At 38.6% G+C, this 16,284-nt stretch overlaps 1 protein-coding gene across 1 annotated transcript; it reads right to left on the bottom strand.

The window, feature by feature from the left end:
• Positions 1 to 3,194: 3,194 nt before the first annotated feature.
• ccn2a (cellular communication network factor 2a) lies at positions 3,195 to 5,987 on the bottom strand. The gene is made up of 5 exons (XM_051138725.1): positions 5,666 to 5,987; positions 5,257 to 5,473; positions 4,911 to 5,162; positions 4,505 to 4,716; positions 3,195 to 4,408 (listed from the first exon to the last, which is right to left on the bottom strand). Exons 1-5 carry the CDS (start codon positions 5,723 to 5,725, stop codon positions 4,112 to 4,114), a joined length of 1,038 nt encoding a protein of 345 aa, XP_050994682.1. The 5' UTR covers positions 5,726 to 5,987; the 3' UTR covers positions 3,195 to 4,111.
• Between the last annotated feature and the right edge of the window lie 10,297 nt (positions 5,988 to 16,284).

Here is a 16,284-nt window from a genome sequence, read left to right as displayed (position 1 = left end):
AGACCAGATGGTGGATCAGCACCTAGACTTGAGATGACCTCTACAGCCTGACTGTCAGCGGTGACCATGTCAACTAGATGAGCCCTAGAGGGAGATCCCCTGAGAAGACCTTCTGGAACAGGACAAGACCACTGGAACCAGACAAGTCCTCTGCACAATCTGACTTGTGTTGCAGCCTGGAACTAAACCACATCATGCTGGTTTTGTCTGGCCAGAGGATAACTGGTCCCCCGATTAAGCCTGGTTTCTCCCAAGGTTTTTTTCTCCATTTCTGTCACCAATGGAGTTTTGGTTCCTTGCCACTGTTGCCTTTGGCTTGCTTAGTTGGGGATGCTTAATTTCTATTGGAAGAGAGCTGAACAGAGCTGGATGATGACATCACTGAATCAACAGTGAACTGACATTAACTAAAATATTCACGCTTTGTTATTGTCCTCTTGCATAACTATTTTTCTGTTTGGTACTGTAAAGCTGCTTTAACAATCTGTCTTGTACAAAGCACTTATACAATTAAACCTGACTTGACTTGACTTAAAGAGTATTAAAAAGCGGTCTATAACAAGCTTACATCACAACACACCTCAGTGGCATGCATCACTGTCACTCAAAATTAAACATATGGCTTTGGGATCACCATGTTCCTCATTAGGTGTTAGGAAAGAGGAAACGAATGTCTTGTAAAGTCAGATTTCCAGATATTAATGTAATTAAGTACAGTGAGAAAATAACTGGCTTTGATAAGATTGATATTGATAAGATGATTTTGATAAGATTAGACCCCTAAAAAAATAATAGATTTAAAATTGATTATTTTATACTAAGTCTACTTGAAGTCTGTTTACTGACATTTTGCTCGAGACTTACTGACATAAAAATTGTAATTAGACTAGTACTGCTTGTGCACAATGCACATTTCTTAATGTTAAGCCTAAAATATGTTTTAAAGCCCTGCAAAGCCACAAAACCAAGAACTGTTTCAAACAGATTTTTAATTTTATTCTTTAGACTTATGCAGCCTGTTGCACACAATTTTAAATTCTTTTTTATCTAAAATTTTATGGATGACCTTCCCTACATTAATTTACTTGGGAGAAACTTAATATTCTACGACATGAACTAAAACCACTCAACGAGACAAGTCACAAAGAAATTTAATGTTGAAATAACTCCAACCCTAATCAAACACACTTGAACCAGCAAATCGAGGTCTTACTACATATACTCGGTAAACTAGGTAAACTTAAAGGCAAGTGTGTTGAGACAAGTTGGAGCTAAAATCTGCAGGACAGTGACTCTCAAGGACTGAGTTTGGTGATCCCTTATGTAATCGAATACCTAGTAATGACAGTATAAAACTATTGTTTTATTTTATTAGTATAAAATTCATTTTGTATGATGTATTTTTTATATTGTCGTAATATTGAGTCCTCTACATTAAAGGTACTTTTTAAAAATCAAATTAGTTACAAATTAATCGAATTTCCAGAAATTAGAAACCAGTCTGCAGCCTTTGAATATAAATATTTCACTTTCACAGTCGATACACTAGATGGCGCTCGTTCTACATAACTTAGCACAGATCAAATCTATATCAGAGTGTGTCGTCCTCAGTTGGAAAAACGATTCCCAAATCGAGCAATTAAGTAAGTTTTTTAAAATTATTATTCTGAAAAGGTGGATGTTTTCTCACAGCTAACAGAGATATTTTATCAACATCACTGACAACACGTGTTTGTGTTATTTAAGTGTTTATATCCTTTTCCTGATGCCAACACGATTGATAATTGGACATTGTCAATAAGTTCCCTGCTAAAAACAGGGATTTTGGCCACTTCCTTAGCTGGTCAAGCTGGGAGACCAGCTGGACCAACCAGCTGAAACCAGCCTGACTAGCCTAGTCAGTCTGGGAGACCAGCTAAAACCAGCTAAGACCAGCCAACCATAGCCTCAAACAGGTACACATTTTTGTTACTGCCCCTTCTTAAATCTGTTTCCTGTCACGTAATAATTAGTACTTATTGTAAATTTGAATATTTACCTTGTCTTACACAAGGTTTGTGTCTGTATCCATGATTTACGTTTTTCTTTTTCATCAAACATCATCTGTTTCGCTGACTCAATAGTCTAAGACAGTTTCTCGTAGCGTTCCAGAGCGTTTTTTTTTTACATTAATCATCTTTATTCAGCACAAAAGCAATGATTTGATCAAAAGGTGCAGTACATACATTTACATTGTTACATTTTATTGTTATTCATTTGAAATTTCTAATTATTGAACATTCCTGAAAAATAGCATATTTCACATATGTTCTACTTTATTTAAAAAAAAAAAAAAAAAAGCAGTTTGGGTTAAGAGTCTTCTTTAAAAAACATTAAAAAACAGACTGTAGTGTATATGAGTTGTATGTTTACATTATGAAAAATACTTGTGGACACCTTATGTGCTAATGAGAATGTCTATGCACCAGTATTTGTTTCATAAAATATCTATATATATATATGACCCTGGACCACAAAAGCCAGTCATAAGAGTCCATTTTTTGAAATACATCATCTGAAAGGTAAATACATAAGCTTTCCATTGATATATGGTTTTTAGGATAGGGCAGTATTTGGCTGAGATACAACTATTTGAAAATCTGGAATCTGAGGGTGCAAAAACAAAACAAAACAGAACAAAAAAAAACAAAATATTGAGAAAATTACCTGTAAAGTTGTCTAAATGAAGTTCTTAGCAATGCATATTACTAATCAAAAACTATGTTTTGCTATATTTATGATAGAAAATTTCCAAAATATCTTCAAGGAACATGACTTTACTTAATATCCTAATGATTTTTGGCATAAAAGAAAAATCTGTAATTTTAACCCATACATTGTTTTGTTGGGTATTGCTACAAATATATCTGTGCTATTTAAGACTGGTTTTGTGGTCCAGGGTCACATTATGTATGTATGTATGTGTACATACATGTAGGACTATGTGTGTGGTCTTGAGCTTGATGGACCGCACACAATGCAACTGTGTGGTCCGCAGTGGTGATGTAAAAATGGCATTGAAGTAAGTGTGAACATGAGAGGCCTTTGTGAAAACATAGTGGAGTTTACATGTGATTGACATCAGGGTCAGGGTGGACAGATACTGTTAGAAGAGGTTCTGTATCAGGCTGAAAATGACTCAAAAGAGGACAGTGTTTATATAAAAAATATAATATTTTATTTCAAACTACAAAAGTGAAAACATGTAACTTTTTGGTCACACTTCTCAATAAAATATTGGACAAACTGTAAGAAGAACAGTCAAGTCAGCACATGAAGCTATTATTAAACATGGTGAAGCAAGAAAATAAGAAAGACATCAAATGCTTTGTATTTAAATTAACTTAAGCTGTACAAAATATGTACATTATTTACAGCCTTTCAAAAAAATAGATACTGTAATAAAAAAAAAAGAATGAAGCTACAATTCATCCAGTCTTTTTGACAGGGGTACTGACGCTCTCCCATCAGGAGGGGCCAGACAGTCGAAGTCAAACACTCAGTGCTATATTAACCTTCATAGTTCTTAGCCAAACTTCATGTCTCGTTTCAGCTCAGTCAAACTCTGAGCTGACAGTATCAACTAAAACATAAGAGCACATCAGTTTCTCTCTGTCTCTTTCTTCCGCCTTCTCTCGGCTTGGTGAGGCGATTAGCTTCTGGGGTTAAAAGCTGCCTTCCGTTTCTTACTATTTTTGCTCTCAGAATCTGAATCTGCCCACCACAGTTTAGGGGAGGGGCTTGGCGTCATCTGCCAATCAGTGACATTGGGCGTCACAGAGTCGGACTATAGTGCAGTATTGTTTTTTAGGGGGGCGTCCGAACAGAGCCCGGTCATTTTACAATCCCCACCCCCTAGCCTTAGACATCCACCATCACAAATGCATACACATACAGCATATAAATCCAGAGTCCACGTACAAGATACAAACACATACACGCAAAAAGACGTAAAATGAAAGCAACAAACCATAAAAAGACAAACAAGTATTTTGTGCTGAGATATGAGATGGATATCTGTTCAATTCAAGTGGACAGTCATTGCATGGAACTCCTTGGCGTCGGTGTCTCCTTACGCCATGTCACCGACCATCTTCTTGTAGTACATGGACTCAAAGATGTCGTTCTCCCCGGGGCAGTTGTAGTGGCATGCGCAGGTCTTGATGAACATCATCTGCTTCTTCATGACTTGGCCGTCGGGGCACTTGAACTCCATGGGCAAGGTGGCGGTTCTGTGAGGGGTGCAGCAGCGACCATCTGTGCAAACGCCGCAGAACTTGGGCCTGTAAGACTTGGTAGTGGTGCAGCCAGAAATCTCAAACTTCATAGGTTTGGAGACACGTGGAGTGCGGATGCACTTCTTCCCTTTCTGTAAAGACAGAACCGAAAGTTAGCCATCAAATTCTGTGACGTCATCATCATGCGTCATTGGTGTGATTGGTTAGGTAGGTAAGTTGCTGCTTACCCTGATTTTCTCCTCCAGGTGTGACTCGCAGGGACGGACCATGCAGAGGCGGGACTGCTTCTCGAGACGGCACTCGCGGTTATCATTGGTGACGCGAGTGGAGATTCCCAGGCCGCAGGTCTTTGAGCATGCGCTCCATTCTGTGGTCTGAACCAGGCAGTTCTCTCTCATCATGGAGGGATCGGGTCCATATGTCTCCTCCTCTCTGTAAGCTACAAGACCAGACAAGACGTTACTCAACACATTCCTTTCAGAAGCATGAAGTCATCCTACTGTTCGAATCATTGCATCATCGCACCGGAATTCATTCTGACCTCCTTAATGGAGACTGTGTCTGAGTATGTATGACTCATATAATCACCATCAATTTGGAGTAGGAGAACAGTCGAGATCAAACAATTCTCACCTGCCAAAGCTGATCCCACAAAGGTGTTCTGGTGAGGGGAGTCGCAGACCCACTCCTCGCAGCACTTTCCTGGGACCTTCACCCTGCGGGGCATCGGACAGTCTGGGCTGGGGAGCCTGATGTCCATTCCACAGAGGGGCACGCAACCTACGGCGCCATCCAAGCACGTGCACTGGTATTTACAACTGCTCTGGAAGGACTCTCCACTACGGTACACCATCCCACCGAACACGCAAGTGGCACCTTCTCTTGCTGTAGGACGGAGACAGAAGGTGGTTTACAACTCTGACTCAACTCAACAACTATACATTCAACATCTGTATGCCACCAGTCTTTAGATTCTTACCTGTGCAGACCCCAATACGACGGTTGCTCGGGGAGCCGTAGTCACAGTAAAGGCCTTTGTGGGGGTCGCAAACATCTCGCTCTGTGCAAAGTTCGCCTAGTTGTTTGGCGCACACCCGGCAGCACCCACAGGTGTCCGGCACCAGGCTAACACCGGGCGAACACTGGGGTGGTACATCAGGGCATTGGCATTGTCCACTGCACTCCTGAGCTGTAGCCTGAGGAATAAGACATGTGCTCTTGTGAGACTTTGTACATTTGCTCAGCATATTTTTAAAATGAACTATTTGAGTCTGGGCGAACAGAAGATTAAAGTTCTTGTGAATTCTTAATAGTTTGGATCTCTACATGCATTTAAACTTGATAGTGGTCTCATTCTCATGCAGTGATAGTGTATTAAAAGGACTTACCCATCCACAGAAAGCCAGGCACAGCAGAGCAACCACTCTTAGATTCATTCCAGAAAACATGATGACCTCTTCTTTCCAATCTCTTTTCAAAAAAATCTTCTTTTGGGATCCTATAACGTCTTGCCGCTGTAACGCAGTCTTCTCTTCAGATTTGATCAAGCTGATCTCGTTGTGTAGTCTCTGAATCCAGTTCCTCCTGATCGTGTCGAGTGAAAGCTAGAGTTTAGCTTCGGTATGAAGTTTAGGCTGAGCCGTGTCGAGCGACTGTTGCTTCTCTCTGGAGGACTTGGAGTGTTCTGATTCTCCAGCAGCAGCTGAGCTACCTTTATACACGCCGCGCTGCGGTGGACTGCCTCCACCTCAATGGAACGCTGGATAAACATGGGCATTCCTGGCATTCTTTCCTAGTTTCCTGCCCCCTCCGCTCTCCACTCCCCTCTCCCCCTCCACTAGACCCACTGCCATCCTACATTCCTGGGCTGTCACATAGCAAAATAAAAGTGCAGTCTTGGCATTACCTTGCAATGCTTGGTGGTAGTTTAAGCAATTTGTCTTAGAGATAGATGTGTGCATGTTTTTTAAGAAGTCTAGCTTTTGGCATTCAGTTTCTTGTTCTCTAAATAACTGTGTGGTGATTGAGAGTTGATGATAATGACTGTGTTAGTTTATCAGTGGCTGATATGCATCAGTTAAAGGACAGTTCACCTATAAATGTGACCCTGGATCACAAAACCAGCCTTAAGTAGTATGGGTATATTTGTAGCAATAGCCAACAATACATTGTATGGGTCAAAATTATAGATTTTTCTTTTATGTCAAAAATCATTAGAATATTAATTACAGATCATGTTCTATGAAAGTATTTTGTAAATTTCCTTCCGTAAATATATTAAAAATTAACTTCTGATTAATAATATGCATTGCTAAGAACTTCATTTGGACAACTTTAAAGGCGATTTTTCTCAATATTTTGATTTTTTTGCACCCTCAGATTCCAGATTTTCAAATAGTTGTATCTCGGCCAATATGGTCCTGTTCTTACAAACCATACATCAATAGAAAGCTTATTTATTCAGCTTTCAGACGAAGTATAAATCTCAATTTCAAAAAATTGACCCTTATGATTGGTTTTGTGGTCCAGGGTCACAAATGAGCATCATTATTTACTCACCTTCATGTCTTTCCAAACTTTTATTTTGAGAAACATAAAAGAATTTTATTGAATTTTTTTTGTTCCACAGAAGAAATAAATTCATACAGGTTTGGAATAACATGTAGGTTAGTTTTATGATGTGATTATTCTTTAACATACATATGTAAGTATGCTTTTTAAAAAATGCTGGACATGTATATTGAAAATATTCATAATTTGTGACCCTGGACCACAAAACCAGTCACAAGGGTCAATTTTTGGAAATTGAAATTTATACATCATCTGAAAGCCTTTAGTTAAAATTAAGTTTTGACATATTTCCTTTAGGAAATTTACAAAATATCTTCATGGAACATGATCTTTACTTAATATCCTAATGATTTTTGCCATTAAAGAAAAATTGATCATTTTGATCCATACAATGTATTTTTGGCCATTGATACAAATATACCCATACTACTTAATAACTGTTTTGTAGTCCAGGGTCACATTTTTTTGTGATGCATTACATCTTACATAAGTTTTCTTGTGGCACTGGAACTCTGTCTGGATTCTGACCAATTGCTTTAATCATGATGTTTTTCTGTAATTGTATACTTTCACCTGGCTAATAACGTTTAGTCAGCTGTGTGTTTTACAGTGCAGGTGCGGTACAATTCCTATTTTGCTCTTTCAGACAGCAGACAGAGCGCAGACAGAAGGGCAGCAGGAAAGTGGCTAGACTGTAGCATTTGTATATTTTTTTTCAAACAAAAAAAAAGAAGGATCCCCAGACTCCCCTCCTCACTCCTATGAAAGGGAGCACTGCCTCTTGCCAGCCAGCGAATCGGAAATGAAAAACTCCCAGAGAAGAAACGGGAGGTGAAGGAATGTTATCCCCCTGCCAGCAGACGTACTGTTACTACATGCACAGAGTCTCAGAGGAAGACTTGCCTTATATGGGAATCTTCACTGTAGGCTCTCTTGTTGCCCCCCTCCGCCCTCCTCCTCATTCTCTTGTCCACACTCTTTCCCTCTAGTCTGGAAACAGTGTTGCCGGTGTTGAGGATTGTAATGTGCCCTGTCTGTCAACAACATCTCATTCCAACTGGGCTGACAGCTGCTGCCAGCCCCCCCAAATGCCTTACAGAGAAGATTATGCTTATCATGATGCTAGATTTATGCCTACAACAAATGCTGATAACAAAAAAAGTTCTTGTTTTCTTTTTAATACGTTAATATACTTTATTATAGGGTGACCAAATGTCCCATGATGGAATACGGCAGAGATTGTGAAATTATAAGTTAAATGTGATAAAGATACAAATGAAATAAATTTGTTTTTCAAGTTTATTTAACAAGTTTACATTTGTTTAACTTCTTTTGTTTTTTGATTAACATTAATGATGGTAGCTGGGTTTCCATACAGAGTTGTACATTTAAATTGGAATATTGCATAAAACATTTGCGAATAAGCACTGCTTCCATCCAATGAGTCAAAGAGAACAAAACTGATACAAAACGTCACTTCCTGATAAACTTGCACTAAATAACACTAAGAAAAGTAGGAGAAGCCACGGAATATGATAATTTTCATATATAATAAATTACTTGAGCCTCAGAACGAGCAGACGAAACACTTTTGCTTTCGGAAGAGGATGTCTGCTGTTTGGCAACGCGGTTGTGTAAGACAGTTCTGGTACACAATTATATAGAAATATCGCAATCGATATTAGGAAAAGCTGCGATATTCATGCACACATCTTGTCAGTGAAATACGGTTCTGTGATCAGTAGTAAATCGCCATTCGAGGGCCAGAGGGTGCTCTCGTGCGAAAACTCCAAATACGCCACATCATCTCTCAGAAGGATTCATTTCAAACACTCGACTGACGTTACGAAGTGAGTTCGGAGTAAAAACATGTTATTAAATGTGGTATTTTCACATCCTTTCAGATAGAGCAGCATTTACTACACAGAGCCTTGGTTCACGGAGAAGCTACGCAAACAATTTTATTACTGCGGCGCGATTTGATAATATAGGTGTATAATAACGATGATATCGTCTGCGTGGTTTTGCGTACAAAACATGATTTTTTTATTAAGTCGGAAGACTAAAAATAGAGCTGAAATATGGGACTATTCCAGAAAAAAATGGGACATCAATCATTCTACTCTATTTATTTATTTATTGGTATTAAAAATATTGTAGGTTACATTGTTTATATGAGTAGGGTCCATGTGGGACTATAACTGCTGTATTATAACTAAATCTTACATTTTATGAATTCATACTGTAGCTTATCCATTTATTAAAATATTTGTTTTCCTTCAGTTTGATGATGTAAATAAAACCTAATATTCAGTGGTAAAATAGGTAATTGTTTTGGCACATATTAAAAGACGTTTTCTAGAAATGACATTTAGCATTTTTTAGGGGTAAAGCACAGTTTGACTGAACTGAATGGGCCAGAATCGTTTTTTGTCCCTTGAAACCTAATGAAGTTCTGAAATTGTTGGGATTTTGCCTAGTTTTGAACCGATATAGGTGTTTACATTCAAAGTGACATTGGGGCCATGAAAAATCTACATGAGATGATTAGGTTTTGTCTTTTTCTGTTTTTGACTTTCATCAGATAAAAAAAAAACTTTTAAAATTTTAACATGTATGTTAAAAAAAAATTTTAACATACATGTTATGTGATTAATATAACCATAATATCCTGTTGAGTGTCAGTTATCAACAAAGAGCTTTGCGTGTGTTGGTCTGTGCAAATTTTTCTGTGACCCAGCAGGATGGACTGTGCCCACAGTCTGGCGGCTAAGTAAACATAGCTGTGTGTGGCGCAATTCAGGTGTGTGTAAGAATCGTGTTCTTACCTTCGTACTTTTTGCTAAGCTCTTTTAGTGCCTGCAGCTACATTCCTGCCTCAGTGAAGCAAAGATAAATACTTTCAGCTCTGCTAAACTTTAATGTCATGCTTACTACCTCCCTAGGAGGATGAAGGAGGCCTGAAACTTTACCACCAACAGAATATTTCAGAAACAGCTTTCTGCCAGGCCTTTGAACAGAAGCATATCTGTAACCCCCCTCATAGTTTATTCAAGCTGGCACACCGCTCTAAAAGAGGATGATGGAAAAGCTGACGATGTCGTAAAACAGTTGAGAGGGGAAAAAGCTAACTGTTTAAAGAGTGGGTTGAATAACTGGTGGTTAAAGGTGGCAGTAAATGATGACTGGATTCTAAAACTGGTAGGAATGACGTGACCAGCAAACAAGACTAAATTTGGTCGGCTAAGACAGTATGCATGCATCAGTCGCTGAGAAAGGTCAAAGGTCACTATCTAATGATGTAATGGAAAAGACTCCAGGCATTGGGGAAATGAAAACCTGTTGACTGAAGTCACTGGGGTGTGTGGTCACATGACTTCATTTCACTTTCCTCCCAAGACGCGCAGGGTCAGGGTTAGGAGGCAGGTGGGTGCTCTGCACATAATTTGGAGGCTGTTTATTGTTCTGTAGACAAAAGCGAACAAAGCTTGAATACTTCAGAGCCATATTCTGGCTGCCAGAAGCAATTTTCCATCGCTACACAATTCCAACATCCCATTTTCTTTCTGTCTGGACGGCTCCCAGACCAGTTAATTTGAGTGCTCAGATTACCGAAGTTAAACCAAAATATGCGGTCTATATAGTACTGGTGTTTTTTACGAAAACCAAGTCTTTGTTTTGGACTGGCACTTTGTCTAGTCTAATGTGATTGGTGAAAAGTGATTGGGCCTGTCCAAAGAGCAAACAATGATGTTTGAATATACATGAATGGAGATCATGTGTCAAGATAATTGAACAGAAGGCTGAAAAGATGGAAAACAGGCCTGCTATGACTCAAGTCTTCAGTACTACACAAAGTTTGGATTCTATCTGTCTATTGCTATAATTCAAGTTAAAGGGATAGTTCACCCAAAACTTACTTTCAAGCCATCCTAGTTGTATATGACTTTGTTCTCTTAGACAAAACAATCAGTGTTATATAAAAAATGTCCTGGCTTTTCCAAGCTTTATAATTCTGCTAACTGTCGTACACGCATTCACAAAAGAGTAGAGTTCCAGCGGATGACGTAGGACATAGTGTAGCGTAAGCTATTTAGAATATGCTAGTCTTGCGAGAACCAAGTTTAATTTACAGCAAAGGAAAACCAGCCTCCTCTTAGCTTATATCGAAATCCTTTGACTCTTTTCTTTACAAATCTGCATTTTTAAATCATGACCGGTGGTTTGTTTTGTTCTCGCCATTGCACTTCCGTGTTCACCGACATCCTGTGTCATCCGCTGGAACGCCACTCTCTTATGAATACGTGTGCGACAGTTAACAGAAACTAATTTTCTAATAAAAAGACATTAATTCTCATCAGAAGGCCTTTATTTACCCCCTGGAGCCATGTGGAGTACATTTTATGATGGATGAATGCACTTTATTGGACTTTCAAAATCTCAACAGCCATTCACTTCCATTATAAAGCTTAGAAGAGCCAGGATATTTTTAATATAACTCTGATTGTATTTGTTCAAAAAAAGAAAGTCATATACACCTAGGATGGATTGAGGGTGAGTAAATCATGGGATAATGATTACAAACAACACACAAACAACTCCCAAACACAAGTGTTTCAATCCTATTCAACAGAAACAGTTTGGTCATAGATGTCTTTAGGTGTGTGGCTTTTAACACAGGCTTTAGCAAGGATCAAAGAAGTCGTAATGCTGTTTATAAGTCTCAACACTTGAAATGAAGCAGTTGGAAGTCCTATGTTTTGGTTTTTTTAAGTCACTTCCTGTTCAGAGTTTCCTCTGTCTGGCTGGCGAGGTGGTGGTGGTGGTGGTGGAAGAGGGATGCCCTCATTTGCTTAGTTGTTGTGAAGCAGAGGTTTTTGCGGCCACATTCCTGTGGGATTCAGTGGAGCATTCCTCATGGGATTTTCCTGACGTTCCTCGCGCCCATGCATCTCTCACTTCTCCTCTAGTTACATCATCAGTTCTCCTCTCCACCCATCCTATTTGCGATGATGTCATAGTTGACGTCTTGTGGTCAGTCAACGAATACGATGGTGAGTATTTTTTTGTAAAATTGTATTTGAGTTCATTAAATATATCTATATTTTATGTGTGATAGAAAGCATTAGTAGAGACTACTACAGGTTCAGTGGGTTCACATGTGTTGAAGGTTCAGGCCTCGATGAAGTATGCTAACTTTATGTTTATAGAAATGCCAAAAATGATCCATATTTTCCAACCTGTCTCACGGTTTTCAAACCACAACAATTCACAAATGCTTGGGAATTGACCATATGGAAGGCATAAAATCCACACTTAACACCTTTGCTGCACAAGCGTTTTCCAGTGTAACATTAATCTCAATTCAGAGGACAAGCATGTTATTTGACTGTAACTGTATTGATTTGAATATTGCAAGTATCAGCAGAAGAAAAATGACCAAGCATCATAAATTAGGATTGCTTATTACCTGATTACCATCTCAATTTGCATATTTGATTGCTTCTGCTTGATCATGTTATACTGCTGAGGGACTTAATGTAACCACATCAATTAGAGGGGTTGCATCACATATTTCAGCATAAAAAGCACATCATCAAAAGGCACAAGCCGCTATAAGTGCTGAAGCATAAAATAAACTCTAAGAAAGATTATTTGCCCCTCAATCCGCCGCCTCATCTAAAGCGGCTGCCTCTATAATTGGCTTCTGGCTGGCCGTTAAAAGAATGTTCCGCACTTTGAAACTTCAAACTGACCCTCCCTCAGCCTCAGTTTAAATACCACATGTGGCAGACACGGCAAACGGAGTTAATGGTGGTTACGGGCTGCAGTTTTGGCCCTTTGAAATGGTGCGGCTGGGTCAGACTGCATTGATTCAAAGTCCAGACTGGCCCGAACCCACCGTACAACATCACATGTCTAGAAGCACAAACCCACACTGCTCATTAGATCATTTAGGGTAGTCTGAGAGCAAAAATGTAGAAATTGGGTCCCTCAGAAAGGTTTGTTTGATTTATGAGACAAGTAAAGGGGCATGATGGGGTGGATGGGTTGTGGAAAAGGCTATCAAGGATTGAGTGTTGTTTTGTTTGAAACTTAAAGGATGGAATGTGGTGGGAAACAGCGGTTGATTTGTTGAAAGGTTTGATCTGAGTGAGGAAGCTGGAATATGTGCAGACCAGTTAAATTTCATCTGCGCCACAAGCCCATTTTTGAAGGTGTCTAATGTTACCAGCAACTAAATGAAGCGTTAGGTTTAAGTCAGAACTTGAGAAAATCTGAGATTGTTTTTTCCCTCCTTTTTCAAAGCCTGGAGGAGAGTAGCCAATAAACAGTGGCAAAGCTCTTGTTTTTAGAGGTCTTAGACTGTAGTAACCATCTGTTTGTATTTAGCTCAGTTTTACTGAGCAGTGTTGAGACTTAGGGACGTTGGTACACTACGAATTTAACTACATTTATCAGTATCACGAGTACTTAAGCTGTTTTCAAATGTTGTAAATCATTTCAAAAGCAGCTCATATGGTTTTTTAAAGTATCCTAATATTATAATATTATATAATATTATATAATATTATAAACATTGTAATTTGTCAATGATTTTGAAGCAGTTCGTATGAATCAGTTCTGAGCATAATTTCTGTAAACCCCTCCCTTCCATAAGCCTACTTTGCACTGATTGGTCAGCTGGCCAAGACTGTTGTGATTAGTACAGAGAGGAGTATTTGAGCAAGTTAGCAAGCGCTACCATCAGTGTTACCAAGTCTGCTGTGGTTTTTGATGTCCATGGGTTGAAGGGACACGATCAGTTCAAGTCTACTTCTCTTGAACCTAGGCAATCCAGCGATGTCCCTTTACATTATACAGGTGCCAAAACAGCCTTTATTGTTTGAATACTCTAACAAAATGAACAGAATTTAAAATCTGAGACTTTGTTTTATATCAAAAGCAACAAAGCACAAAGCTTATCGCGATTTATTGGATGGAATGTGTGCTATAATGTTCAGTTCATTAACTTAAAACAGGCTAGACTATCAATTCTTGGTATTTAATCCTTTAACTGTCACTCCCTATCTTGAACATAGACATGAAAATGCACTATCCAAAGTTAAATTTTTATAATTCATAAATGAAAACATTTTGTAATATGATTTTGAGGTACAATTTTGATGGTAATGCAATGTCTGACTTTAAAATGGTTTTCAAAGTATGAATTTTGAGATTTCAAGTTTTCAGTTGATATATAATTTCTTAAGATTTCTATTGTGTGATAGGGAAAAAGGCAACGAAGAAAGTCTTTTTGTGACAAAGGTCAGAACTCCTGTTAGATTTTTGAGGTGCACTCTTGTCATAAATTAATCTATTACTTTTCCTACATAATTTGTTATGAAAAAGTTGTAAAATATCTATTTAGGAGTCTTAGACCTTCCCACAGAGGGGACGGTGACAGTTAAAGGGTTAAGAATCGATATTATTTCGTAAAAATGAGAATTGATTTAAATTGAGAAATCGCTATTTATTACCCATCCCTAATGGTCAGTAATCATTTAACGTATTTTTCAGGCTAAAACAGAACATCTAGGGAAAGGTTGTGGTCTTCTGTGTGTTCTTGTATGATTTACAGCAGAGAGAAAGTCTCCACAGTAATAATACTAAACCAGTGCAATAATGTGCTGTCCAGCAGTCACACTGAATGATATTCCATACGCCGCCTGACTGACTTTACTCATTTTATTGAGTCCTTTGCTCTCCTGGAATTCAGGTCATGGCTTAAACGCTGTCACGAATAAATGATCCAAATATAGGCCTCAGAACAACCCATTCCCCTAGACATACACCAACATTACTGTTTTACCAGACAACGCCTAGGTATGCATCCCCTCATGCCCCCACAGAGAAGTTACTAGAAGCTTCTATAGATGTGGCTCCATATTTTCAGTCTCTCAGAGAGATCGGCTGTTTGCAGAAGCCTCGCCAAACCTCACGCAAATAGGATGGCTTTGTCCTTATGTGGCGTCTGAAGCTGTGTGTATTTAGACAACCGTAATGAAACTTAAAAAGGTCATAACAGACTGATATCTGTGAGTGAGAGACAAGAAGATGAGCTTGTACAAGTGAACTCTATACATTTATAGGCTGTTTCCCAGTCTTCGTTCCTGTGGTTTTCTAAGTTGGACAGTGATGGACTGTTTATTGAAAGTAAGAGTTTTACTATATAGACAAGTACATTAAACTTAAAATAATTAATTTGTATGTAACTTCAGTAAAGAATATATGTATACATACACAAACCTCTTCATTCCAAAATTTGGTGTTTTTTTTTTTTTTTTTTTTTTTTTTTTCTCACCAAGGCTGAATCAATTCATTTGATCAAAAATATGGTAAAAACAGTAATATTGTGAAATATGATTACAATTTGAAATAACTCTTTTCTATTTTAATGTGTTTTAAAATGTAATTTATTCCCTAAATTTTCAGCATCATTACTCCAGTCTTCAGTGTCACATGATACTTCAGAAATCATTCTAATATGCTGATTTGCTGTTCAAAAAATATTTATTATTATTATTATTTTATAGTTTTGTAGCAATATGAAAGATTTTTGATCAATTGAAGGCATCCTAGCTGATGTTTTTGTATTTAGTGCAGTGATATTGTTAAGTTTTTAGGTGTTCATTACAGTACATACAGTATTTGGCATCCGTTTCTCTCGGTTAGCTGTTATATAATTGCTCTTTGTGGATCTGCATTTAGATGTGTAATGTTGGCCTTCTAGAGTGTGCACAGAGAGCGAAGGGTGGATGTCTGTGGCAGCGGCCATGAAAAGCTCTGATTCATGTCACCAGTACAGGACGGAGTTTTAGTGCCAACACAAGCAGTACAGGAATGTTACCCCAAAACAGGGCGAAAATAGCAGACGGGTGACACACAACACACACAAAAATACATATCTTTCAGCCACAAACTGAGGCCTGATGCATCCGTACCTGGCAGTTAAAACAACAAACAATGAAGGTCAATAACATGTGGCATAACACCACATCAGCCAAAAACAGCTAAGTTAGCAACACATCACAGCCTATTGAACACAACATATACAAACTCACACACTGTTGTCTTTTAAAGTCTCTTTGCGCAAAATGGAGATAGCAAAACAGCACAGTCACACAGGTAACGGTAACATGGAGAATGATGAGCATTTTCCAGTGTTTTTTCCCACTCATCAAACAGAAAGTCTGAATAACAGACATGTTATGAGTCAGGGCAGTGCAGAGGTGAGGTTAGGAAAGAGTGAAAGTGTCTGCTCATTCGGTGAGGAATCTATCACTGTTAGCTTACTGTCCGCTACTGTGCACTCGCCCGCTAATCCTCACAAACATGACTGCTTAAATGCACCTCGCCCTGTCGTTCAACACCGGGTCTGTCTTCCACAGCGTTT

The sequence above is a fragment of the Labeo rohita genome, chromosome 20 (assembly GCF_022985175.1).
Source record: "Labeo rohita strain BAU-BD-2019 chromosome 20, IGBB_LRoh.1.0, whole genome shotgun sequence".
NCBI classification, from domain to species: Eukaryota; Metazoa; Chordata; class Actinopteri; order Cypriniformes; family Cyprinidae; genus Labeo; species Labeo rohita.
The sequence above is the reverse complement of the archived record's forward strand: the minus strand, read 5'-3'. Positions and strand labels throughout refer to the sequence as shown.